Source organism: Electrophorus electricus, chromosome 2, assembly GCF_013358815.1.
Source record: "Electrophorus electricus isolate fEleEle1 chromosome 2, fEleEle1.pri, whole genome shotgun sequence".
NCBI classification, from domain to species: domain Eukaryota; kingdom Metazoa; phylum Chordata; class Actinopteri; order Gymnotiformes; family Gymnotidae; genus Electrophorus; species Electrophorus electricus.
The window spans coordinates 8486399-8513102 of NC_049536.1; the positions used below are offsets into that span (position 1 = coordinate 8486399).

The 26704-nt window shown below is 41.0% G+C and overlaps 1 protein-coding gene across 1 annotated transcript in view; it reads left to right on the forward strand.

The window, feature by feature from the left end:
* The window catches only part of LOC113571825 (A disintegrin and metalloproteinase with thrombospondin motifs 20-like), a 77971-nt gene that overhangs the window by 11258 nt on the left and 40009 nt on the right, over positions 1-26704 (forward strand). The window contains exons 4-11 of the mRNA XM_027000985.2: positions 6107-6351; positions 8474-8557; positions 8796-8920; positions 9314-9354; positions 11039-11144; positions 13502-13648; positions 16951-17092; positions 17964-18068. Of these exons, the coding sequence (XP_026856786.2) occupies positions 6107-6351; positions 8474-8557; positions 8796-8920; positions 9314-9354; positions 11039-11144; positions 13502-13648; positions 16951-17092; positions 17964-18068 (995 nt within the window). The remainder of the gene's footprint in view (positions 1-6106; positions 6352-8473; positions 8558-8795; positions 8921-9313; positions 9355-11038; positions 11145-13501; positions 13649-16950; positions 17093-17963; positions 18069-26704) is intronic.

A 26704-nucleotide genomic window follows, 5' to 3' on the forward strand; every position in this document is an offset into this window, starting at 1 on the left:
CATGATGACCTGAGTCTGATTTGAAGCTCCCTGTAAGTGTAATTGGTACCAGAGGGCCCTTTTAGTGTTATCTCCTTACTGTAAAATTAGCTTAGTGGGAAAATCATATTGTTGACTGATCCAAGTAGAAACAAGTTCGTGAGATATTTGATTCTCATGCCCAGGTCCCATGGTTAACCATAACCAAGAATACTGAGGTATATGTGTGCTTTTTTGGGGAGATCACTGAGAATGGTGGAAAATGTTAATAAAGCAAACTTCTTATTGACCAGTCAGAGAATTAGATTTTACAGTGTGTTTGTACATTTCTTCTCATATCATACGATTCCATATTATACCTGAGATTATCATTTATTGATCGTATAATCCTAATATTACCCCTGATCCTAGTACCTTATGTCCAGAAGGTATCCTGTGTACATAACCCCTTCTGAACTATCCTGCTTAACTCTGTGTTGGTGCTTCACATCAAAGTGGGTTAACTGAAGAGTTTTTTTTCTTTGTTTATATCAGCACTGTATACAGGTTTCAAGGTTTTTTGGTCACAGTTTGCATCAGTCAGGGTTCTGCCACCATTAACCTGTTAGCCTATTATTTTAGAGCTTGCTGTATGTTATTTAAAGTGAATGTTTATAGGTTATAGGAGAGCTGTGTAATCTCATATTTTTGTAAATAACCAGTTTCACAAATGGCTGTACAGACTTTCTACAGGTCCTTGAAATTTCCTCTTCTACTTAGTCTTGTTGTTTTCAGCTCATTCTTTTGGTTGGGTCAATTATTGAATGAATGGCATAAAGTTTAAAATTATTCATTGTGTCCCACATATTATTAAATTCTTGTTTTACACTGAAGTGCCAGAAAAACTGGTACACAAGTCTAATATTTGTTAGGTGTCCCACGGGAGCATAGGACTGTAGAAATACAATGGGGCATAGACTCCACAAGCCTATGGAAATATTCTGTAGATAATGAGCACCATACATCACCATACTTCCTGAAGAACAGTCCACAATTCTGTTGTATTCCAAGGTGTAGGATGTCTGTGTTCCATAGTGTGTTGCATAGCACCCCAAATTCAGATGAGTGTTCCTCTTAACCACACTGTGGCATTTCTAGACATGCATTGTCCTGTAGAAAAAGGCCAAAACCCATCAGAGTGAATGCAGGACATGAATGGGTTTAGCTCGTCATAAAGGAGGTACACATAATGTTCACCTCTCAGAGGCGTTTGTAAACGCACCAGCCGAGCTCAGGCGAGGCACATAGCTCTGTTTTCAGGGGTGCTTGAGTTGGGTGTCGGCTCCTAAAACCCATATCTTGGAGGGAACGTTGCAAAGTTCTCATGCTGATGTTAGTTGAGGCCCTAGCATTGAATTCTGCTGTTACTTGAGGCAGTGTTGCACGCCTATCATGTGAAATGATTCTTGCCAGCCGATGCTGGTCACATTCACCTAGTCTCTTTATGACCACACAGCTGTTGTAAGGTTGAGGTTTTGTAGTCTTGTAGTCATGGTACACCCTTGAAATGGTTAAACATAAAAATCCAAACTTTGCTTCTATCTTTGAAATTATATGACCCATTAAATCGTGTTGAAAATCGCTTAAATCATGATAACTTGCCATTCTCACAGCAAAACAGCTCTAGAAGCTTCCACAGATGTCTATCGTTTTATATATGCACTGGTAGATGCAACCAATGACATGCATAGGTTGCATTGCTATGTATTTTGCATAGGCTCATCTGTATCAGTTTTTCTGGCACTTCAGTGTATTTTGAATGTTACAGGTTTGTTTTGGAAACATGAAAGTTGTAGCAGGATGAGGTATTTTTTCTGTAAGCTACCCGAAAAGCAGTTCCTGCAGTCATTAGTGCATTTGCAAACTTCTATGGTATTACAACTCTGTTTCACAGAAATGTTCTTGTCCACACATTGAAAAGATTCCATTTGCATTATGAGGGGATTTTGGCTTGACTCAGTACCACTTTTTCAATTACAGTTCTCTAAACAGGGAGGTGGCTATTCGTGTCTAGGTAGTCGCTGAGAGGGTGAGTAGAGGGCCAGGCACTGTTTGAGGTTTCATAGTTCCAATTATGACTGGATGGAACTTCGAGTGTCAGTGCCAAGTCTCTGCTCTGGTGACCGTGGGCTTCAGTCCAATACTTTTCCTCCCCCTTTTGTGTTCTTTCTTTTCATTCTTTTTGGCTGCATTTTCAAAGCTTTCAAAGCTTCCAATGTTTCCAAGAGATCCAAGTGAAACATTTGGCTAAACATAATATATGCAATATGAAAACAGCAAAACACCAACTATTCCATCTTCATAGCTTCAAAGAGTAGCACTCTCTGTGGGGTTGACATGTTTCTTTTTGACAAATTTTGTAAAAATATAGTAAGCATGCTTTAGAAAAGAGGCACCCTGTCGTAAAGCAGGAAGTCATTACAATGTTTACATTATCCATGGCCAGGACTACTAACTGCTGATTTCTATGACTACACCTTGCTGAATTGACCATTCATAAAATTGATTCATTAATCTATTATACTGAATGCATTATCTTACATTTCTTCATGACCAAGATATCTGGATCACTTTGGGATAGTTTCATCAAACCACAGTATTTAGTATACCTTCATTTTTTCATATAGGTGAACTGACTGCGAGCCTCAGATTCCAACTGTCTGCTCACAGGTGTAGCTCATTGCCAAAGTATAACATTCCCGTTCTGACGTAACACCATGTGTGTCCATATATCAAAATGCTATGTAGTGAAAACATGTGTGAGCTGTTTGTTTCATTATCAACTTGTAGAGAAAGTCCAGAACACAAAGGCATATGGTTATGGTAAAGCTTTTGTCATTTGCTTCCACTTTTAGCTAGTTTAAACACACATATTCCCTAATCTCTGCTAGAGTTAGCTCTGTGATTCTGCAGCAAAATGTGAAAAAGAAAGCTTGCTATCACTCTGACTGTTGGAAACTGCTGCCTCTGAAGCTCAGTTAGGTACGTTATGCCATTTGCTTGCACTTTTTGCAACATAAAATAGGGAAAAAGATAAAGTAAATTTAGATTTTAGATTTTTTTTTTTTTTTACAGAAACCCAAATATTGGCTTGAGTTATTGTTCACTTTTCATCATTCATTCATCGCAATTTATGTATCTTAGGAAGGCTTGGTGCACTTGTTGGGTTCATTTAACAATTGAATCATGCTGGCATGGGCATAGCCTTCATATATCCCCAAAGTGGAAACTTATAAACAAAGCAAGAGGACATGAGCAGGCTCACACTAGATAAACTAGACAGTCCCTTCTGCTTGTCTTCAGGCTAGTTTCTCTCTCTCTCTCTCTCTTTCTCTCTCTCTCTCTCTCTCTCTCTCTCTCTCTCTTTGTGTCTCTCTTGCTGTCACTGCTGAAGAATCCGGGGAGCACTGTTTTTCATGTGTGGCTCATTCCTCAGCTGGCAAGAGGGCAGAGAGAAGTGGGAGAATGATTTCAGAGGCTGTGTGCAAGTGTGCTCTGTACATTCTCAGTGTTGTGAACTGCCAGTCACTTTGTTTCCTTAATAATAATGCTGAAGTCAGAAATAGTTCTTAAGAATTCTGTATTATCCTCATTGCCCCCCCCCCCCCCCCCCCAATGAGTCAAAACGTGAGGACAACATGAGTAAAATCTTGACATTACTGTGTCTGGTGAAATGGTGTAATGTGAACTGAACAACAGCAATTAGCTGTGATTGCCTAAAGCTCCACTCAAGACTACAGTTCCTTGTTAATACTATAAGCAGGATTCCACAACCTACTCGAATGGTCATAGTGGTTATTTTGACTGTTTGAAATGTGAAGTGTTGCCAACTTTCATTGGAACTTTTAAACGGAAATGAGCTAAGACCTGTTTGAATGTAAATGTAGCTAGATGATGAGTATCTCAATGTCACTAAATATGATTTAGCATATTTGTGACGTCATCACATTATATTTGCATTCTGCCTGGTGTCATGTGATGGTAGCCCTTTATATCTGGTTGCTTCTCTCCTACTCTCTGTGCTCACATATACAGCATTTTAATGCAATCAAATTCCCAGTAAAGCTGTTCTTATTTACATATTTTCTGTCTGCTGTCAAACAGTGGGTACGAGCTCATTAACACTTCATGTTAACTAGCAGTCACTTCTAAGCTATTTCCACCGTGCTGCTCTGCACTACTAAAATTCAAACATAATTTAAAGACAATGACTTTAAGGTTTGTGCTATTATTGAGGCTATATTTACATGTAAAATGTAAATATATTACATTTATTACTTATTTTTTCCTCTCAATAAAGGGTACAGCCTCCGTCTGGGTAACAAACCACAAGAAAGATGTTCCCTTTTTAACAGTCAGAATGATCTGTTTAAATTAAAACAAAGGACACGCAAACAATGCTGATTAGTGATTGGTTCTTGCCAAAACTGTTTGCAGATGTGCAGCTAATTTACATCTATTCCATGCATGAATATGCTGCTGCGCCTCTCTGCTGCTCACTGAACAGAGCAGATGCAGGAAGAGGTGCGAAACTCTTCTATGGAAAGTAGCAAAGGTTTGTCCAGAAAGCTGCTGCATTACTCTCTAGGTGCTTTTTTGGAGAAAAAAAGTCACTAAAGGGGTCTGAAAAGTCATTGAATTGCTAAGATGACAACACTAGATGTGCATGCTTATTTTTTTTTGCAAAACACATAAGAAATAAGCAAGATGAGTAGGCAGGCCTAGTTTTACAGCCCTACTGTTTATTTCACAGCATCTTTCATACAGTTGTGATCAGTACAACATCTTAAATGCTTGGAACTCTATAAAGCACACAAAATTGAGTGATCCTCTACATCTTAAAGTGGCCCTAGAATACATTTATTCAGTGTTTTAAAAATAGTTCTCTGATGTCTATATAAAAGGTATGCGACTTTGGTAGGTTTTATATGTCCATTTACAACCGCATAATTTGGCCCTAGAATGAAACAAGCTGTTTTCAGTTTTTGGTAGGCTCATTAATAATTTATGAGTTCTGCCCTGATTGGCTGGTTTACAGTGGCTCAGACAATCAGTATGTCAAACTGAGACGTGAACCATGTAGCGTTTATGCATTCATCCATATATGTTTGAGCCTGCATATTTCAGCTCTCAAGCAGAACCAATTTTAACAGAATGACTGATCGTTTCCACTTCACTGGTGAAAAAGCTAACATTAGCTCGAAGGAGCGGGTTAGTTATAGATAGTTATATCTATGCAACTGAACTAGTTCCTTTGTCTTGTTCAAACATTTTCCTGACAAAGGAATTAACAAAGATACATCTTATACTGAAGATTTATATGACAGCAAAGGCTATTTATCTGAATACAACACAGGCAGGGAAATTAAATAAATCTCTGTATGGCACCTTTAAAGAAAAAATGCCCCATTTCCCTACTTATTTTACTTACTCTGCTGCGTAGTGTGTGAAATTATTAATCCATCTTGTACTTTGCCATTGTTAACTATAACCACAGGTAATAATAAGTGTTAATTGTCAATGCCTCATGGCTATGCGGCTCAATGAAAGGATCGGTATTGGCTAGTTTGCGAAAACATGCATGAATATTTAACAAATGATTCCTGGTATCACTTTCTACTTGTTAGCTCATTAGCTTTATTAAACTGTGACTAGATTGGTATTGCTACGTTTCGCAGAAAGTCCATCAGTGAGTGAAAACGCCACTTGTAGACAAGCCCACCAGGTGGTCCGGCAAAAACACATTTGTTACGTTAAGATGGGTCAAAACTTTCAGGACGTTATAATGTAACTGAATCTTAAATTGTTTTTCCATTTTCTACAAGATATCTTTTAAGTTAAATTAGACTAATCGTTGTCAATGTAACATGCGATGTGCTGGAATGACGGGAAAACGACATGGCGTTGCCTAATAAAGTACCAGGTCAATAATGAGAACTTTTTTATGTCTCTTAATATTTCATAAAAAATAATATTCACGAATATAATAAGAGTTAGTGATTGGTATATATGTGGAGTTTATTTTGTCAAATTTATTAGACTACATCTTAACATTTTTAAATATAGCGTTATTATCTTTTTTCCACAGATTATGCGATAAACCATGGCCATTTTCATAGCAATGGAAGGCTCCTGGGAGAGTTGGAATCAGTTTGGGAAAGTGTGGATGAACGACCCTCAGCGACGCGCCGGTCAGACGGGCCGAGCGGCGCTCGTAGGAAACGCTTCCTGTCCTACCCACGCTTCGTAGAGCTAATGGTAACGGCGGACGCCAAGATGGTACGGCACCACGGACGCAACCTGGAGCACTACATTCTAACAATCATGTCAGTAGTAAGTAAGATATTTTTCAAAATTACTTTTTTGTTGCCTTTTAAAAAAATTATTATTTTTTTTATATTCAAAAAATTTCTATCATCTTTATATTTCGTTTATCGCTAATGATATGACTTGAAAAGTGATATGCCTATCATCTATTCTGACAAGAGTTGGCTAATATAGGCTATGTATTGCTTCACATTTGCTCTCAATGTCTTTTTGAGTACAAGCTCATAAAAGGGATGTTCTGAGTCTGATGCGTTATGGTAACACTCCACATGAATGCAGTGTATTTGCATTTGGAGTAAATGCTTTGTGGGTGTTGTCCGCATGTCCTAACTCCCTATCAGTATATCTTTATCTGCAGGATTTTAGTGTGTCTATTGATGGATTTGTTTTGCTTGGAACAATTAAGTACATACGTTAAATATGAATTTGTCAATGAAATACAGCACAGTAGCTTACATTTTAAACAGCCAGGAATGTTCCATTAACTCTGACACAGGACAGGCCCTCGCAGTAATTATAAACTCCAAAAGGCCAGGCTGAGTGAGAAACCCAGGGGTGGCAGACAGGGTTGGCTGGAGTCTGGTGTATGTGATGGATGGGGCTTTTAGGGGCCTGTTGAGGTCATAGTTAGACGTGGGTGGTATCTTTTTTCATACCTTCCTGACATTTCACTTGGGCATACGATATATGATGTAATTTGTGAAAAAATATTAACAACAACAAAAGAAACTTAAAGGCTGAGCTGCTGGTGTTAGAAGACTTCCTCCATAGGTCATAGATTCAGCATACCTTGCTGTAATATACAATGATACTGCCATGGAAGACTATGATTATATTTCATAGCATGCACAAGACCTGCCTACCCGCTTGCAGGTTACATTTAATGTCTAATCTCTTTAATGCATACACATACAACTACTCAGAGACCAAGCGAGCAAGAGAGATCTCCATTCAATTATGACACCACTATAAAACTATATCCTACTACATGCATTTCAAAGACCAGCCAACAGGTCTAAAAAACAACAACTACCAGCTAAATAATAGGCTACAATATATTATATTATGATATTAAACTATATTAAATGTAGTTCAGAGAAACATGCAGTAAAAATGTAAACGTTGGCAAAGTTTCCACAGACTCCATCATTTAGCATCATCATAAGAACAGTTACGCATTAAGATAGTAACAGCAATAATCAACACACAAGAGCAAACCCAGTTGTTGCAATAAAAAAATGTGACAATAAAATTAAAGTACCTATTCTGCAGGAGGATCACGGATATGTAGTTGCTTGCTAGCTTCTGTTGTGACGTTAATGCTAGCACTAACGTTAGCACTGAAGTTGGCGGACTTGTTGCTTGTACAGATGTCTGCAGAATCTTCATTTACATTTACATCTTCACTTCTTAGAGTAGATCACTTTCTGTTTTCAACAACCTGAAAATGTTCATTCATTTTCTTTTGAGGATTTTTTTTTTTTAATGTTACTTATTTGCTTGCTAAAACACAACATAAAATAAATCAAGCTAAACCCAACATTGCCAGCCATCACAATTAAGCACCAGACACATTGTTCATGGAACTTACATTTACCTGACACTTTTATCCAAAGCAATTTACAATTACAACTTGAACAATTGAGGGTTAAGGGCCTTGTTTAGGGGCTCAACAGCAGCAACTTAGCAGCAGTGGGGCTTGAACTGGTAACCTTCTAAATACAAGTCAAGTACATTAACCACTGAGCTACTACTGCAATGACATATAGCTCTCTGTTTTAATAAACTAATTTCATTTTAGATTTTTTTCCCATTAATATTGTTGCATTTATTTATCGATTTAATAGACAAATGAGCATCTGTATTTTTGACGGTACTGAAAATACCTTCAGGATTTGTAAATACCCTGGTATATCGTAATACCTTGATACTGACCATGTTTAGTCATAGTGATGTGTCTGAAAACAGTCTGTGGGTCTGGAACCACACCAACAATTTTAGGCCTTTTTGAAGTGTTCTAAATATGTCAGGCTAAGTTATGTGGCTTCTGACTACTGACCTGCAGTTTGTTGATAAACATGTTGAACATTGGTTTGCCTTTCTGTTTTCTGTGTGCCTCTCATTCCAGGTGGCTGCAGTCTACAAAGACCCAAGTGTGGGGAATTTCATCAATATCATGATTGTCAAATTGATCATTATTCACAATGAACAGGTATATACCACCTGATACATTTCAGCAGCTTTCGATGAAGGACAGGCATCTAAACCACCTTATCCTGAGGACATGTTAATGAGTTGAATCAGTCTGACCTTCTCAAATATTCATGGTTTCCTCCAATGCGAACGTTCTCTGAATTACACATTGTGTTGCATTTATTACGATATAGTTTTCAAATAACTGTAAGCTTGTAGAACGAGGGACTCAGTTAAAAGCTCTATATGTGTCTCAGGAAGGGCCAAATGTGAACTTCTATGCTGCTACGACACTGCACAACTTTTGTGTGTGGCAGCACAGTCAGAATGTTTTGGATGACAGTCATCCCTCCCATCACGACACTGCACTGCTCATCACCAGGTACTTGTATCGTCTTTTATTGTACAACTTCCATCTTTAACCTCTGAGGTATTTGATGCTTATCATTCATTTTAGAGATTTGGGTTGTGCAATTTAAAACAACAACAAATTTAAAAGTATAGTAAATAATTTCTGCATTTGTCTGAAAGCCAAATTACTATAACTGTGGTCGCATGGTCTTTCATAACATGTAGTATAATGTAATATTCAGTTTCCAAGTTTCTGCCTATTGTACCCTACTATAATACAGTGTGAAATTGCAGCTGAATTAAGTGGTAACCCAACACTGAGTTGAAGTGTGTTTCATTGTTTGCCACAAAATTCTTTTCACTGTGTCTCATTTATGAGTAATGCACAAAACTTTGCCTTTGGTCTGTTTGTGTTTTCATACAGGGAGGATATCTGTAGAGCAAAGGACAAGTGTGACACCTTAGGTAAAGGCTTCTCCAGATGCTCCCATAATTATCCAGTGTCTGATCTAGGATCAACCATGGCTTGTCCACAAATCTGTAAATATTAGGTTCAAAACTGATCAGCATTCTTAATGGTCAGTATAGAAAAAAAATATGGACAGGTGTAAGAATGCTTGCGTAGGGTCAGCTGGGCCACACTAGCACACTTCTCCTCTGAGGTAGTTGAGATGTATGTGCTGTGGTCTTCAGCGGCCTACTAGATCTAGTCCCACCCCCTCTCTGGATTTCATGACACCCAGCAGAGGTTTCAGGAGTGTGTTCCTCACACATCTAAATTGACATGACCCTCTGCAAAGTCAGTCCACCTGGAGAATTTTTCTCTACTCTTTTCTTCTCCTAAATAAAATCCTTTTGGGCCAGTGAGTAGCGTATAGTGCAGGGACTCTGCTTTGAATGCTACGTAATGTAGGGCAAATTGTAGCTGAGGCTATCTGGCAAGGTTTTCTCTACTGCAGCATATTAGACTTGTTACTGAAGGGCTCAGGAGGAAGGTCATAACCCTGGGTACTGCACGGTCCCTGGCTGATCCCATGTTTCCTACCAAGACCACATATGTGCTTGTGTATGTATCAGCAAAAAAGGCAAAGCTCTGTAGAACAGTGCAAATCACTATATATTAATCACACTTTAGATTTACACTTGATTAGGCCACTTTAATAATCTACTTTGAGTGCTACTTTTTAGGTACCTAACTGCATGTTTATGTACCTAATTGTATTTTTAAGTACCTAAATGTACCTAACTGCCATATTTCTTACACCTTACAGTGTAAACCAAAACCTAATCACAGTAGTAGTTTAGTAATGTAGTTTAGGCAGACTTTTTAAGTAATGCACATTGTATATTGGCATTTGGGAAAAAAAGGCTTGATATGACAGGTTCTCTACATATGTGTTTTATTACATCATTATTTTGACAAAGAAAAAACTCTCCCATTCCCAGGCTTTATGAAGTAAACACATTTGAGTCTAAAAGCTTTTGTGATTGTGACCTTGTCCACTTTCAGTAAAAGGGTCAACACAAGCTTCGCCTAGCATAATAGACACATTATGCTAAAAGCTGAGGTTTAGCAGCTGGCTGGAATCACCTTCATTTAATGGCCTTGTCAGTCATCAACCTGCAAGACTCCTGGTTGTTGGTGACAATGTCCCACTCTGCTTCACTTTTCCTACTGCAGTAGCAGTGTCCGTGGTTATGCCAATGACACCTAACTGCATGTGACCTGAAAGTAGATAGTTATCAGAGCTGCCAGTATTTTGGTTGGCTTCTGCCTTTTAGTCACATGGATCTGTGGTCAGCTGTGTGATGGTCACCTTGGGCCACTGCCTAACAGGAGATCTGAGAATAAGCCTCAGTACACAGTGATTATTAAATTAAAGTGTACTTAGTGACCCATAATGGGCCTTTCTTTGTAACGGCAGGTGTGAGAGTCAGGGTCAGATGTTGTGCCCAAAGATGGAAATACACTGCATCATGTTTCCTGAGTTTGCAAATTTAAAACTTGATTAAAGTAAAGATGAAAGGAATATAAATGAAAGTGATGTGGATTTTTGTCTTTGTCCTAAGTCACTGCAGTGCTTTCACAATATATTTAAATTTTTATTGATCTTAACTCTGCTAATCTGTGTGTGTGTTCTCGGTATAGGCCTGGCGGAGTTGGGCACAATGTGTGATCCATACCGTAGCTGCTCTATCAGTGAGGAGAACGGTCTGAGCTCATCCTTCACCATTGCTCATGAGTTGGGCCATGTGTAAGTTTCGGCCCCTGGAGGGGTCTGCCTGCCCGAAAGTGCCCCCATGCATCACACAAAAGCGCTCTTATCTGCCCCCCTTTCCAAGGAGCTCACAGGTGCAAAGCATAATAAAGCCACTCCATGTTTAATAGCAGGCCAGGCTTAATCCAGGCTCTGTACCCAGCAGGTTACAGCCCGTGTGCATGAGCAAGTCTCCATCCTGGGAGTGGGGTGTCAACCCCACATTCTTCAGTCTTCATGTTGAATACAACTTTATTGTTGTTTAGAAGTCCTCGCCATTGTTTGATGTGTACTACAACCTGCATATGAAATATACATATAAATAGCATATGAAAGAACTCTGCAGCAAAGCTGTTAGACTAGCATGCTACAGATCTGTCCTTAGAGGTTCTGAAACTGACATGTCTCAGTGGTGCTAGCTATTAAGAATATGAGAGTACCCCACATTTTGGTATAATCGTCATTCTATACCACATAATTACCGTGTAAGTCTTCTGTTGTGATGACATTGGCCTCCATTTGTGTCTGTTTTCACAACATGCCACTGTCACCATGTGTGTAAATGTATGGTGGTGAGCTTATGAATAAAGCTATTGTGGACAGATGACCGACTCATAACATATGACTCAATCACTCAAAAGATGTTATGCATAATTCACTGCAGTACCCTCATTTGCAGTTAGTGAATGAGTCTAGTGTCAGACTCTGTGTAAGAATCGCAGAAATTCTCCTCCCCCTCAGAGTTGATAGCTGGAGCAAATTCCATTAGCTCAAGTGGGCCTGCATCAACTCTAACACCAGAGGCCCTCACGCTGTCAGCTGTGGCCAACTGGGCCTGCTCAAGTTGGAAATGGATTAAAAGTTTCCAAGAGAACAAAGAGTAGATTGAAGCAGTGCCATTACTAGTGCCAGCACTGTAAAAATTAGTCCGATTTGCATATTTTCCTTTGGAATACTCAAAGTGCAAACGTGTTTTATCAGTTACTTAATATGATGTGTCTGTCCATCTTTGACAAGTCTAAATATAGTCCTACGGAGTATTAGTCTCACTTCGTAGTTTCAAGTCCAAATGATTTGGGACCTGTTTTGGCAACACAAGATTCTCTAAATGTCCTGTAGGTCAGCAGGTAGCTGGATGTTCTTGGTAAGGTTTTAATGACACTGAGTGAAATGCACAGGTGTTAATGACATGTAATTTCATAGCTATAAGTGAAAGCATGAAATTATTCAGGTCTTTCCTAAGACGTCTTGGCACCTTGAGGAGCCGTTTGGGGCTACTGCAGCGCACCAGCTGGCCTCTGCTTGAACAGCTTTTCTCCTTCACTTTACTGCCAGATCGTTTCCTGCCTACATGTGACCTTTGCAGTCACACAAGAAAGAAGTGGAGTCACGTGGCATTGAATGAGTTGATGGGGTGACAGTTACACACTATGGCTGTGGAGATTCCTGCTGCACTGTTTTAAAATGGGGACTTCATAGAATGCATTTATGTGAATTGGACATCATTGTGTTTGTGTGTGTATATGTCCATATTAGTGCGTGTGTGTATGTATTAACTCACAGCTGGAATATTTTGTATCTCAGTAAACACAACACAGCTGTGCATAATCTGTCCAGTGTCAACCTTGTCACGTGTAAGTGTGTGTGTATGTGCGCGTGTGTGTGTGTGTGTGTGTGTGTGGGTGGGGGTGGGGTGGGGGGGTGGTTAACATTACAGTTGGATCTGTGCCGTTGCTAAGGCACTTTCAAGCACAGTCCATCCGGTGAATCAAAACAACATAATTAGATTTTTCTTCAAAAAAAGACTCATTGAGCCTATTTATCCATTTCAAACTACTGTATGTGACATTTGACAATCTGTGTGTGTGTGTGTGTGTGTGTGTGTGTGTTAAAATGAGATCACTTTGAACTCTCTCCCCTGGTACCCTTCCATGTAATCCCAAGAAAATGTACTTTCAGTCTTTTAAATGTCTTGTTTTATCCATATTTTCTGACTTCATGGTGTAAAAGAAGTCAATTTTCCATGAATTTTGTGTGTCAGGCTTGGCACTCTCTGAGCATGAAGACATGGTGGAATATTTCTATAACCCACGAACAAGTGTATAGTTCCTCCTGCAGTACTGTGCTGTAGTAAAGAAACAAGTGAATCCAATTTTATTGATGCTGCTTTAAGTTTCTAGTTAAAATTAAGGGGGGCAACCATTTAAGATGTAGACCTGAAAAAACACTGACATTTGTCCTTTCTGCCAATCCCAAGATCCCTTCTGCCAATCCAAATCTGTTTAGCACTATATTCTTTCCTAATGACTGTTTGTGTGTGTGTGTGTGGGTTCATGTTTGTGTGTATGTTTTAGCTTCAACATGCCTCATGATGACAACCCAAAGTGCCGAGAAGCTGGAATGAAGCATCAGTATCATGTCATGGCCCCAACCTTGAACTATGACACAAGCCCATGGTCCTGGTCTAAATGCAGTCGAAAGTACATCACAGAATTCCTGGAGTAAGTGCCTCTCTGTTCAGTTACAGGACAATTAGTCTCCAGATGCGGGAAATGCTGTTATGGTTATATCACTAGAAATTCCTAATTTAGAGGCTTACTACATATCCTGCCAAAGTTTTGGTTGAAACAAAAAGGAAAATCCCATAGACATGGATTGACAAATTCCATTGACATTTAGGGAGTTGATCACTGACTCTTCATTTAGTACAGTATTAAATGTAATTTGCTATATAGGTACCATGCTGTTTTGGCATTTTGTTCAAATGTATTTTCTTGCTGATAAAGGATCAGTCATAATCCTGTTGTTGGACCCACCTTACTTTATTCCTGTCTGTTTTTCTTTTCTCTTTCTATTTGTCTGTTTCTCCTCTCCTTGCTCCTCTCGGTTAGAGTGACTCTTGAAATGCTGGACAAACAATCATTTAGTTGCCAGCGTGCTTTGTCCCACAGCAACGGTATCCCAGGACGACGACTCATTCAGGGCTTCCACAGTGAAGCTGCAAGCAGCCGCCTCAGCTGAAGGGTTTCCCTTCAACATGGGGAAATGTCAGTTAAAATGAGATTCCTGCTGGACACGACCCTTTGATCCGCTCTCTGGTGCTGTCGCCTGTGGGACCTCCACAAAAGAGGCCCTTGTTGACAAGGGCTCATGGGCTGTGTGGAAGGCCCGTGTGAGGGATGTTGAACTGGCTTGGCTGGCCATGGCTGGCCTTCCGTTACAAGATCTGGCCACAGTGTTCCAGTGAAGGGAAAGAACGGTGTTCAGAAGTGTAGGAAAGGGAATCCTTTTTCATATGAGGCATCACATGTGGGCGATTTTGTTGAACTCACAACTGAAACTGAAAGGGAAATGTCAGTGGTGGGGAGACTGACAGGTTTTTTTGTGTGGGAGTATCAGAAAAAACAGTTTGCTTAACAATGGCGATATTTATAAACATGAAGTGTGGAGGAGGGTGTGGAGCTCATGTTAGGGAGCTTCTCTGTTCTTGGCCAAGGCAACAATGAACAGCACTGATCAACACAGCACTGATCAGCACAGCACTGATCAGCACAGCATGGATCAGCACAGCATGGATCAGTACAGGACTTGTGAGAGGCGATGTGGTTAAGTGCATCAGTGTTTTGACTGGCCATTCATTCTTAAGAGTTTTCTAGTTCTTTACATTCTTGTTGGAAAATGAAGGCATGTACAGTGCAGGAACAAACACAGACTCCTGGTCTCTTCCCCCTGCCCTCTTCTCTCTTTCTCTCTCTCACACACACACACACACACACACACACACACACACACACACACACACTCACACACATACACAAACACACACAAACAAGGACTCACAAACATATACAAGGACACTCGAGAAGAAAAACCTTCCTCAGTTTTGATTTTTGTATGGATCATAACAGTTCTACCTGAAAGGCAGTATGGCTTTTTTCATTTTCACTTTTTCATTTGTTCAGAAAAATAAGAGAACCATTCAAAGTGCTAAGTCCAAACTGAAAGTTATCGAAAGAAATGCACCCACGTTTCTTATTTCCACATACTGATGTGCACATTACATTTTTCTCTGTTATGCATCTCTGCAGCTGGAAGCAAGCGCACAGTGCACACGAGTTATGCTCATGTGCTAAATTGCAGTAATTCATGTATATGTGCAGTAATTAAAGTGCTGGCTGGTATAAAGCATTTTTCCAGATATTAATCTCCCCCTTTTAAAGTCCCAGTGGGAGACATAGTCGATACAGAGCTCCAATTAATGAATGGAACTGTGTCCAAAATATATCACACCATTCATCACAGTTCTACTAAAAGTTTAATTTAATCCTTTTCTCATCCTTGACTGACTGAGAATGGCTGGTAGCATACAAATCTGGAACCCAGTGATTTATCAAGTTGTTCATGTACTGGCTATTTGGACAGACCGCTTTTACTTTTGTCCTAGAAAAGTATAGGGAAGAAAACATGCGGGTGGGCAAGATGCCAGCACACTGCAGTGAGTGTCGCATGTTATGCTGTGTGTCATGTAGGACTATAAATCAACCACATGTCATCTAAGCCAAGGCACTTAGGCCCTGCCTCCCTTTAGCATTGCCTCTCTTTACCAAAACTGATTTTTATTCGATACGTTTACCGAATTCACCTCAGTGCTTAACAGGTGTGGGCTCCGCATCTGTGCCAGAAAGCTTCGGCTTACTCTGGGTCTTGATAGACTTCATGCATCACACTTTAATATAAGAAAGTTCTATGAAAAAACCCGCTGTTTTTAATAACACACCCATATACCCAAGGTGCTGATGGGACAGTGCTGAGAGATGCCTCCATAGAGTCTGTCTCTCCCTCTCTCTCCTGCTCTCATAGTTTGCTTTGCTCTCATCGTTGAATGGACTCCCTCCTTAAAATGCACATACAGTACCTGCAGTCTTTTATATCCCCCCCATCTGCCTGAAAACAAAGATGCCTATGAGCGCTCCCACAGCATAGGGGATGGGGAGAAGCTGAAGTAATGAGCAGGCTCGGGGAGAAACAGGTGTTTAGTTAGCCCTCTTGGTGGACAAATTGTTCGAGCCGTGTCCACATGTCTCATAATTACATCAAGCTGCCATTGTGGCCCTCAGTTTCTGTTTTCTCCACTGACAGACACACACAGAGAGGCCAGGAACCGAGAGCATGCTCTCACTGGGATGCTTACAGCAGTCTGCTGAATGACTCTCTAATGCCATGCGCTGAAAGGCCTATTCACTGTCTAAAACCTGCGGTTAAATCCAGTGCAATGATGAACATGTTTAAAACAGCTGTTCTTTTGTGACCTCTCCTATATAATTGAAATGATGGGTGTGGTGGACAGGCTGTTTACCTTTGGAAAGAAAAGTATTGTAAGATTGGTGTTATGGAACTTTATTTTTGGCAAGCATGTATAGCATTCCCAATCCTTCCATTTTGGACGTTGTGAAGAGGAACATCAAGGTTCTAGGAAGGTGTATTGAAATGCAGCATATTGCGTGTAGGACGGAGGGGCTCTGACAGAGTCACGTCATTTAGTGAAATGAGCAGGTAACAAAACAGACCACCCACTGCTATCCAACGTGCTACCCTGCTGTTTCTGTTGAGGTTTGCAAAGTAAGTCAGCAAGTATCTCAGGATAGCCCATGAATGCAGACTTCAAGTGAAAGAGTTTTAATATTAAAGACAAAGCTTGCTCAGACTGGTGTAAGTCACTGTATTGACGATGTCTGTTGATGCTTTCCTGTGTTTTGTCTTATGGGGAGTGTCTCTTGAAGCGTTCCTGTGTTTTGTCCTTCAGTACTGGTTATGGAGAGTGTCTGTTGGATGAACCAGTTGGCAGGATCTATGACCTTCCCATCAAGCTCCCAGGTCAACTCTACAACGCTAACCGGCAGTGTGAGCTGATGTTTGGACCTGGCTCTCAAGTCTGCCCATTTATGGTAAGGCTGAGCTTCACATTTGAAGATGCCTTGAGACATAACTGCTGATTCAACTGTAGATGAATCAGAGGAATCGCTGTAAACAGGTTATGAGAACAAGATGAAGCCACACGATACAAAGCAGTTTGAAAAAATGATGAATGATGTTATTGTTGATGTAACTGAGGTGCTGGTGTAATAAACTAGTTTTGGGGTGCTGTGCTGGCTAGGATGGGAAAATGACTGAAGGAGAGAACAGTGTCCCGGTTTTCCTCAGCAGGAAATTTTTAAAGCACACCCACTGTCCAAACAAGTTTCATATAAACATTCAAAGAGCAGTGTTGCCTTTTCCTGTGGTTTCCAGGACAATGTGATAGACAAGGTCTTCAGTCTAGTAATGTATAACATGTCCTGTAACAGTGCATTGTCTTAATTTCCTTCTGGACACTCAAATAAAGTAGTTTGATTTGTTAGTGTTTGGCATGTTCAAGAAAGTCCTTAAGCATATGTTAAGCCTTTGTGAAGTCATGTTGAGTTCTCACATTGTCTGAAGCTTTGGCTGGGTGTGATCCTTCTGGAGACCAGCCATTGCTAATGGACTGAACTGGAAGCGTAGGAACTAAACATGAACATTTGTTTTGTAGTCTTGAGTGAATTTGCTGAGGTTGCTTCACATTCCTGCACTTTTATGAAATTACTTACTTTTTGACCCTGTATTACCACGATTAATGTGCACTTACAACATTTTAAAGATACAGTCACTATATATTTGGAACCAAAATATGCATGAAATTACTTAGTTAAGGATTTCTTGTTGTAGGTTATATTCTAATTGTCTAAATTCTGACAATGTCTGCTTCATTGTCTTCAATGAAAAACTTTCTTATCACAGAAACAGTGTAAGCGACTCTGGTGCACCAGCTCTGAAGGGGACCACAAAGGGTGTCGCACCCAGCACATGCCCCTGGCTGATGGAACTGAATGCGGTCATGGCATGGTGAGACTTTTCCACTAATGTTTTTTCGGACAGTCGGTGGTGCATTGCCATGAACTATTAGACTGCTGACAAGGGTAATACGAGCTTTTCTTGGTATTCAGCATGTAAAGTGAATAAAGTACAGTTGTGTGTAAGTTCAGGTTAAAAAATAAAAAGCCCCGTCATGACATTATGCCATTTGCTTGATTTTGCTCATTCATTTTTAATAATTCATTTTACCCACTGGCTTGAGGCAATTAGTTAAACCAGACACTTTGAAGAATAACGTGTCAGATTTGTTTTGAAGAAGTATAATTAGCATCATTAGCTGGGATAAGATCTAAAAAAATGTACATTACTCCATTTAAGAAAAAAAGATTATATTTTATCTCAGAAAGGAGAAGCATGAGTAAGTAGTCACCCATATTCTGTAGTTCCCCGATGATAAATGTAACAGCAAATGTAACACCCCAATTAGTTAAATAGGCCCACCTGTCATGTACAACTTGTAGCATTAGCAGTCTGTACACTAAGTGCTTCTTTCATTGCATTCCACCTTTGGGATGCTATGCTAATTAGCCTTGTTTAGTGCAATGTTACTGGCACTGTTGTGGGGTGGGGGGGCAGGAGCCTCAAAGGGGCCATGTTGTGAAGGGAAGGGGACTACTTGGTCTTTGAAATGAGATGCTGTACAGCACTCTCATTCAAGTCAGCTTGTTCTGAACCCACAACCCCTAGACCACTTTAAGATGCGGGTGAGTGGGTGATTGGTCAGGGAGCTGTGGGCTAGGACTAGCTCGCACACAAAAGGCCCACATCTCTGATTCAGGCTCCGGAGAGAGAGAGAGAGAGAGAGAGAGAGAGAGTTGGGTGAAGAAGGTGCTCCTTCCAACTTACTGCTTATCCATTTCCCCATGGGAGGTGTGTAAGGCAACTTCAAACACAAGCACCGCAGCTCCATACTGGCTCAGGATCACACCACGTTGACTCTGAATACAGAAATGTTAAACGCAATGACTAGTACATTAATTCAGCTTCGACAACCGCAGCGTCCCAGGCATTTCTCTGTGCCGGGAGACATTCCATGTGCTCTCCTTGACTGCTGGACTGTCATGCAGTTTCTCAAATTAAAACCACAGAAGCATGAAGAAGTTCATCTCTGTACTAAGCTCGACATCATTATTCGTTAGCGATGTGGGTCTCCAATTTCATGTGATATGTTATATCTTTAACATTCCGATTATTACACAGGCTACAATGGCACAGAACTGTTTAACCATTCCACAGTCCCAACATAAATAGATGTGATGTAAATGCCACTTCCTTGATTACTGGAGCACACAGTCTCTTCAGTTGAGTGAAGACAATTAGTGGGTTGCTGGTTGGAACTCCACATTGCTGAGAGAAGACGGGGGCACAAAGGGTCCTCTTTTTTTCTGCTGTTACCCTTCATTGCACCTGCACCTTTGTTTGTGGAGCTGAGGGCTTGGTGTCATCTCCTTGCAGGTCACTTTGAAGTGGAAGGAGTTGAAAGAAAAGAGGCTCTCTGTCTCAGCTCACCTGTCTGTTTACAGTGCTTTAATGTGGCTAAGAAGTCAGGGAGGCTTGTTAAAAAAATCTCTTTTTTCCTCTCTAGACAGTTTCTAAATATTATGACAAAGTCACTGAAATTAAATGACTGTCAATCTTAAGTATAGCTTAAGCATTCTGCAATTATATGTAACACAGTATGGATTAAAGACCTGTATTTGTCATATACAAATAGATGTTGCATTGCTAATATAATACCACTCCTAAAAAAACCCATAAAAACTAATCAAGTAGACGTATAAAATCAAGTAGAGGCTAGTTACTGTTATTCTCATGTGATCTACATGTTATTTGCTAATTGTTATGTCTCACAAATTAGCTTCAAAGTGAACTTAGCTGACAGTTTTATTGGAACTACTTTTGTCTCTTACTGAAGTACTGTAATTCCAGTGGAGAGTGACTGCATTGCTGGAGAGGCTTCCCTGCTGGTGGTAGTAATTGCTTGGCTCTTTTTAATTCAAACTCCCCTCTAGTCTTTCTCTCTCCCCCTCCCTCCCACTAGCTGGGCGCTGGAGTGAGTAATATGGTCACATGACCCTAGCAGGACTGTTTGGTCATCTGGTCCAGTGAGCCTTGCGTTAATGGGGGTGTGCCATTGTGTGTTGTGTATAAATACCTCCACCACTCTTCTGTCACACCCTGTGACCCTTCCAAAAGCCGTGGAGTGGACGCCCTTAACACAGTCAGCCTGTCGTCCTGGCGTCCAGCAGGCTGGCCCTCCGCACACTTCTTTAAAGAGCACTGCCTGGGTTCAGCAGCACAGCGAGAGAAGCACACACGGACCATGCAGATTTACTTCAAAACACTTAAACACAACTCGTGCAACAGAATTTGTACTTTCAAAGAAAGTTAAGTTTATTTGTATATCACTTTTAGTAGTTTTCATACACAGTGGCAATCCAAAGTGCTTCAAAACATAAAACATAAAATAATTACATGATTAAATAACAGCTTATTGCTGTTTTTGAAAAAAAAAAAAAGAGCAAAGCATTACTGTAACGAAAGCTGAAGGCAGCCACCCTATATGGGACTCAAATCCATGTTTGACAGGAGCTACGCATGAGCTCTGACCACCAGAACAAAGAGCCAGCTCCCAGGCATAGCAGCCAGAGCATCCATAGCATCCATAGCATCCATAGCATCCATTTAACCTTCCTAAGGGACTGTCTCCATCCTCCCCTTTGGAGAGTGACGGTCCCCATTACACTGCCTTCACCTCCAGGGAGTGTCCTCTGTGCGTGACACTGTCCACATGTCCCTCCAAACATAACCGCCCTTTCCATCAGGGCTATGTCCATTCCACTCATCAGGGGTTCTCACACTGGGCTACACCATCCCATCACAGCGGGGTGGATTCATCGAGCTGGGCCCGATGGCCCAGCTCCCAATGGCCTCACTGCCATTCCACGTTTGACACAATGTGTAACAAGGGCTAAAGGCAGCCACCCTACCTGGGACTCAAACCCAAGGCTGACAGGAAGTAAAAGTGAGCTCTGAGCACTGGACCAAAGAGTCAGCTCTCTAGCATAGCAGCCAGAGCACCCATTTAACCTTCCTAAGTAACGGTCTCCGTCACGATTACATAGAATCATCTAGTAATAAAATTAAATACCACTGATTTAAATTGAAAAAAAAATTTAAAGAGGAAAAATACATTAAAAGGCTACAAATGCAAGGATAAAATGGTCAACTAAAGAGGTCAACTATAAGCACAAGATTAGAAATGTTTTAACCTGGATATAAAAGTGCTACATTTGAGATACATCTAAGTTCATCTGGGAGTTTTTCCTAGTTCACTCATAGTCGCATGCTTGGCGGAGGGCTTTTCTTTGTTCATACTTTGCCTACAGGCCTGTTTGTTTTAGTCTTTACGTACACTCACATACAGAATTGCTGTATCTTAATTATGTTCTGCTGTTTAGCGCCAGCTTCAACACCGGTAATACACACTTTTCAATTGTAACCATCAGGAAAAGCAATGCTTGCTTTTGGTGCTCAAGGTTTTTAAAGGCTTTTAAGGGTTTTAAAGGATTTTTTAACCATTGTGTGAAAAACAATATCAATTAATGGAGATATTAATACATGGAAGATATTGTCAGTTTGTAACTTTTTTCTAATTCCTCTTGTTGTGTCTCTACCTAATCTCCTAAGGCATTTTATATCAAGACAACACAAAAGTGGGCATTGTGCTTGCAGTGTGATTAAACTCAGGGGACCTCTCCCACTCTCTGCAACCTGCCCTCGTCTCACACAATTAATGCAAGATAGTGAAGTCTTGGAGAAGTCTGATGGAAGGGAATAATGTGTTGGTGGGGGTGTGAGCTGGCCGCCGCGGCCATTGGCAGCTCTCACGGAGCGCCGTTCCGCGGCATGCTTCCTGGCTCCAGAGCCTGTGGTGCAGATCCATGTCACGTCCACGCTTCCACCGAGGCGGCCAATAACGTGCCACGCGGATTTTGTTGAACAAATGAACGCTTGTTTTGCTTGGCCATGCTCCTGCACACGCAAGGCGATCTAGCAAGGACGATTTCAACCTCTTGCTGAGGTTGGAGGGCTGGATTATGTGGGCACACAAATTGTACAGGTGTTTGCGACACTGAAACCTGAAAGGCAGGAGCTACACGTAGGATTGACATTTACATTTGGCATAGTGAATGGGATTGGAATCACAATCGTTTTGGTCTCTGACAAGAGGAGTCAGCAGATTTTGTGGAACTAAGAATCAGTTAATCTGTCACAGTGCTTATTCATAGATAAACAGACTGTTGTTAATGTTGAAACACATTTCAACACTCTGAAGGACCTCTCTGAAGGAGTATTGGGCTGTAGATGTAGGTGACATCTGTGTTTGTATGTTTGTGGTCCTTCATCCTGTCAAGGTGATGCAACTCCTCTGTGCAGGTACCTGTGCTCTGGTGGTTCGTGCTAAGGACTTCACACTGTCATTAGGAGTTCAAATGACTGCTTTGGACACATCAGCTGTTCCATTCACCCACTATACTACACACCCACACATTACACTTTTACCAGTTACAGAAAGAAACCACATTGTTTTGCTCTCTTTAAGCTTCTTTTTTGTAGATCATATTTTAATTATTATAGTTTTCAATTTTAAATAAGATAAAATCTAAAATATAAAAATATAAAATATATTGTATTGATAAAATTTTGCATGTATTATATTTTTTGTATTTGTTATTTATTAACTTGCATAAATTGTAACATTTATCAATATTACTACATAGCGATTTCCACTGTATACATAAGTTTGCTGAAACCTTTTATTTAAAGAATTTAATTAAAGCCACATCATCTGATTTTGTGAATTCAGAAAGCATGCAGTGTTTGCCACTTTAAAATATAATTTCACACAAACACTTAGCATGAAGGGTGTGTACATGACTTCACATCGGTAAGGATGTTTTACAATGCAGAGAGACAGGTGACAAATTATGATGTTTAGCCTTTTTTTCATCCCGGCTCTGTGTGTGTGAGTGTGTGTCTCTGTGTGCATGCAAATTTGTGTGTGCACGTATATGTTTGAGTGTGTGTGTGTGTGTGTGTGTTTGATTGTGTGTTTGTGTGTCAGAGAGGCAGGACTGTGCAAATTGATCCCTGCTGTGCCTATGGTGAACTCCAACCCTAGGCTGTGAGAAAGCCAACATGAAAGCTCATGTCTTATGGAAATGGCCGTGTTAAAATGAAAGAGCGCCAGGTCTTTAGATCAGCTGGCCTGTCCTCTCATTCCTGCACTGATGTATGGGGGTTTTTGGGCCAAATGACGTGCTGGGAAGAGGTTTCCTCACAATTACAGGGTGACTTTAACCAAAGAGCAGCTCAGCAGAGCAGATGCTGGGAGCAAGCCTTTCCCCAAATGGCTTAGAGTTTCTTTTTGGCTGGTCACCACAGGCTTAAGACACACACACTGGCATACACACTGGCATGCACACTCGCTCGGCATGGTTGAAATTTGTGGCAATCAGAGGTTAATGTGTTTTCAGGAGTTCAGTGAACGCAAGTAAGCACCTATATGTTGTGGTGTTTTTGTTTTTGTTTTTGTGTGTGTGTGTGTGTGTGTGTGTGTGTGTGTGTGTGTGTGTGTGTGTATCTGGGTAAAACTCTCTAATTTAGAACATGTGCTGGCAACAGCTGGGCTGATTTGTCCCATAAGGCCTTCAAATATCTCACAGCATTGTCAATTAAGGCCAGATCTTGACTATTTTGCCAGTACATAGCGACCCACAGAGAGTCATTGTGCTCTTTACTTCTCTGTATTTGCAGGCCCTGATCTCGTTCTCGCTGTCTTTTTTCAGAGACTCTGTGTGAGCCCCCTCAGGAGTACACTAATTGGAAATTTAGCGATGGTCCCAGATGTCTCTATGGCCAGAGAAGGCACCCCATACTATGTTTTTATTTCTTTGTCACCTCTTTTTCTGTCAATTCTCTTTTGTCAAGCCCCCCCCAAACTACCTTTCAAGCAAAATAAAGGAATTGTAAACATGAACTAGCAGCAGGGAAGGGAATGCCTATAGGCTTAGAGAGGCTTCAGAGTGTGGGCCAGTCTAACAGCCTGCTTCCCTTTCAGTGTGACAGCTCTTAGGGTCCTCATAAGGGGCTCCCTGGTGGTCCTGGGGTATCCTCCTGTACACAATGGGGCAGAAACACACAGACAAGACACACACACACACACACACACACACACACACACACAAACACACAGGGCTTAGAATGCATGCATTTAAGAGCCTGCAAATAAAGAAAGGTTTTACACAGGAAAGAGCTTATTAAGTGAACAAGAGTAAGAATGTATTTTACACTTTATAAACAATATAAGTGATATGGACAAGTTCCTAATAGGATGCTCAGTGCAAAAATTGGCATTCAAAGAAGCATACAAAACAATGGAACAATATAATGTGCAATGAAAAGCACTTGTGTAAGTTACACTGCTTTTCAGTTTTCTGAAACTCCTTCCATGTCAGATGTGGTTTAAACTTTTTTCCAGCTGAGGGATATTGAGTGTTATAAATTGCACAGCCAATTCAAAAAATAAAAAAATATATAAGTAAGTACAATAAATTAACCTCTGTAAATAAATGACAATTTATTCTGGAAGACAAAATATCAATTTTGTTTTATAAGGTGTGTTATGCCTGGAGCAATTAACACCTGCCTGTCATTTAGCATAATTAATCGCCATTCTTACTCTACCTCTGTTTTATCTGAATTGTCTTATTCAAACCCTGTTTTATACATTCTGATACCTGGTACAACCTAAGGCTACATCAACCCAGCATTAACCAATATCAGCCTGTTCCAATCTCTAATTGGCTAAATGGCCTAGTTTAACCAGGGGGAGCATAGCACCTACTGTGGCTATCATATACAGCACAGCAAAGCAGCACTGTGTTTGTGTGTTGGGGATTAATTAATGGGTTTGTTACTTTAAAGATTTAAATTAGCCAATTAACCCAGTATAATGGGTGAGCACATTCACAAAGCTTCTAGCTGTTATGAACGGTTCATACACTTAGTGTCCAGCATGGTGGAAAGAGGGTAGTGAATCACACTTAGTGTCCAGCATGGTGGAAAGAGGATAGTGGATCACACTTAGTGTCCAGCACGGTGGAGAGAGGGTAGTGGATCACACTTAGTGTCCAGCGCGTTGGGGAGAGGGTAGTGGATCACACTTAGTGTCCAGCACAGTGGAGAGAGAGTAGTGGATCACACTTAGTGTCCAGCGTGGTGGAGAGAAGGTTGTGGATCACACTTAGTGTCCAGCGTGGTGGAGAGAAGGTTGTGGATCACACTTAGTGTCCAGCACAGTGGAGAGAGAGTAGTGGATCACACTTAGTGTCCAGCGTGGTGGAGAGAAGGTTGTGGATCACACTTAGTGTCCAGCACAGTGGTAGTGGCTCAGCTCTGAACTTTGTGTCCTCACTAGGTTGAGGAGGAAGGTAAGAGTGGGTGGAGGACTGTGTTTATTCATCTGTCTTCTCCTTTAGCTCTGTTCGTTGCTCACCCTTTTCCCACAGCAAGGTGCGTTACGTTCCTCAGATTACTCCACTGAACCTGCACCCAGCTTTAGGATAAACCTCCTCCTTAAACAAAAACATAAAAAATGTTGTGGAAAAATGCAGAGAGACTGCTTTTTGTGTGGGAGTTTAAGTGCACAGTCAGGAATGAGTGATATATGCAATTTACAGTTTATTTTATACCACTGCTTTGTGAGTACTTGTGTCATGGAGAAGCAGAAACCCTATAGAAAAGATGTATATCAATAAATGCTTGTGCCTGCTCTGTGCCAAATGCCATTATTTTCTGCCATGGTATGAATGAGCCAGTCATGTAGAGCCAGTGACACAGTGTATTAATAGGGGCCACTGCGTCTCCTGCTTGTCAATGCCAAGGCATATTTTGTTTTCCAGTGTAATTATGTGATTCAGGTGGAGTGAAAGATTCAGAATGCATGAAGGAAAGGTGTAAGGAAAGACAGAGATAGAGAGACAGTGATATAATGATGCAGAGAGAGACAGACAGACAGAAGGGGGAGTGAAAGAGAAAAGCTGCATGTTGGAGACCGTAATGAGCTCTGTCGCTGTGCTCTCGGGTTTCCTTATCAGCGTGTGCGTGCCACTGCCGAGCCTGGAGCCTGCTTGTGCTATGTGTGTGTGTGCTTATGTGTGTGCCAGTGGTGGGCATGTGCTCGGGCTGACCCAGAGAGACAGACGCCGGGCCGTTCTGCATTCCTGCTCTGAAAGGAGCGCAGCGCCATGGACAGATTCGGTTACGGCTCTGCGATGAAGCAGAGCTGTGCTTAGTCACCCACTAGCAGTGCCAGTAAAGCCCCCTTTCCCCATGCCCACTTCGCAGTGGAACCTGCGCGGGTCCACTCACCTGTGCTGAGAGTGTGTGAGTATATGAGAGGTGAATAAAGTGGATAGGGGGTGGGGGGGTCACATTGTGTTAAGCGTTAGCCTAGCAGTAAATGTTATGTTAATAGAGTGTTTATTAAGCAGCTGTGAGTTGAGTGCTTTGTGAGAAGCCTGTAGCCATTCAGAGGATTG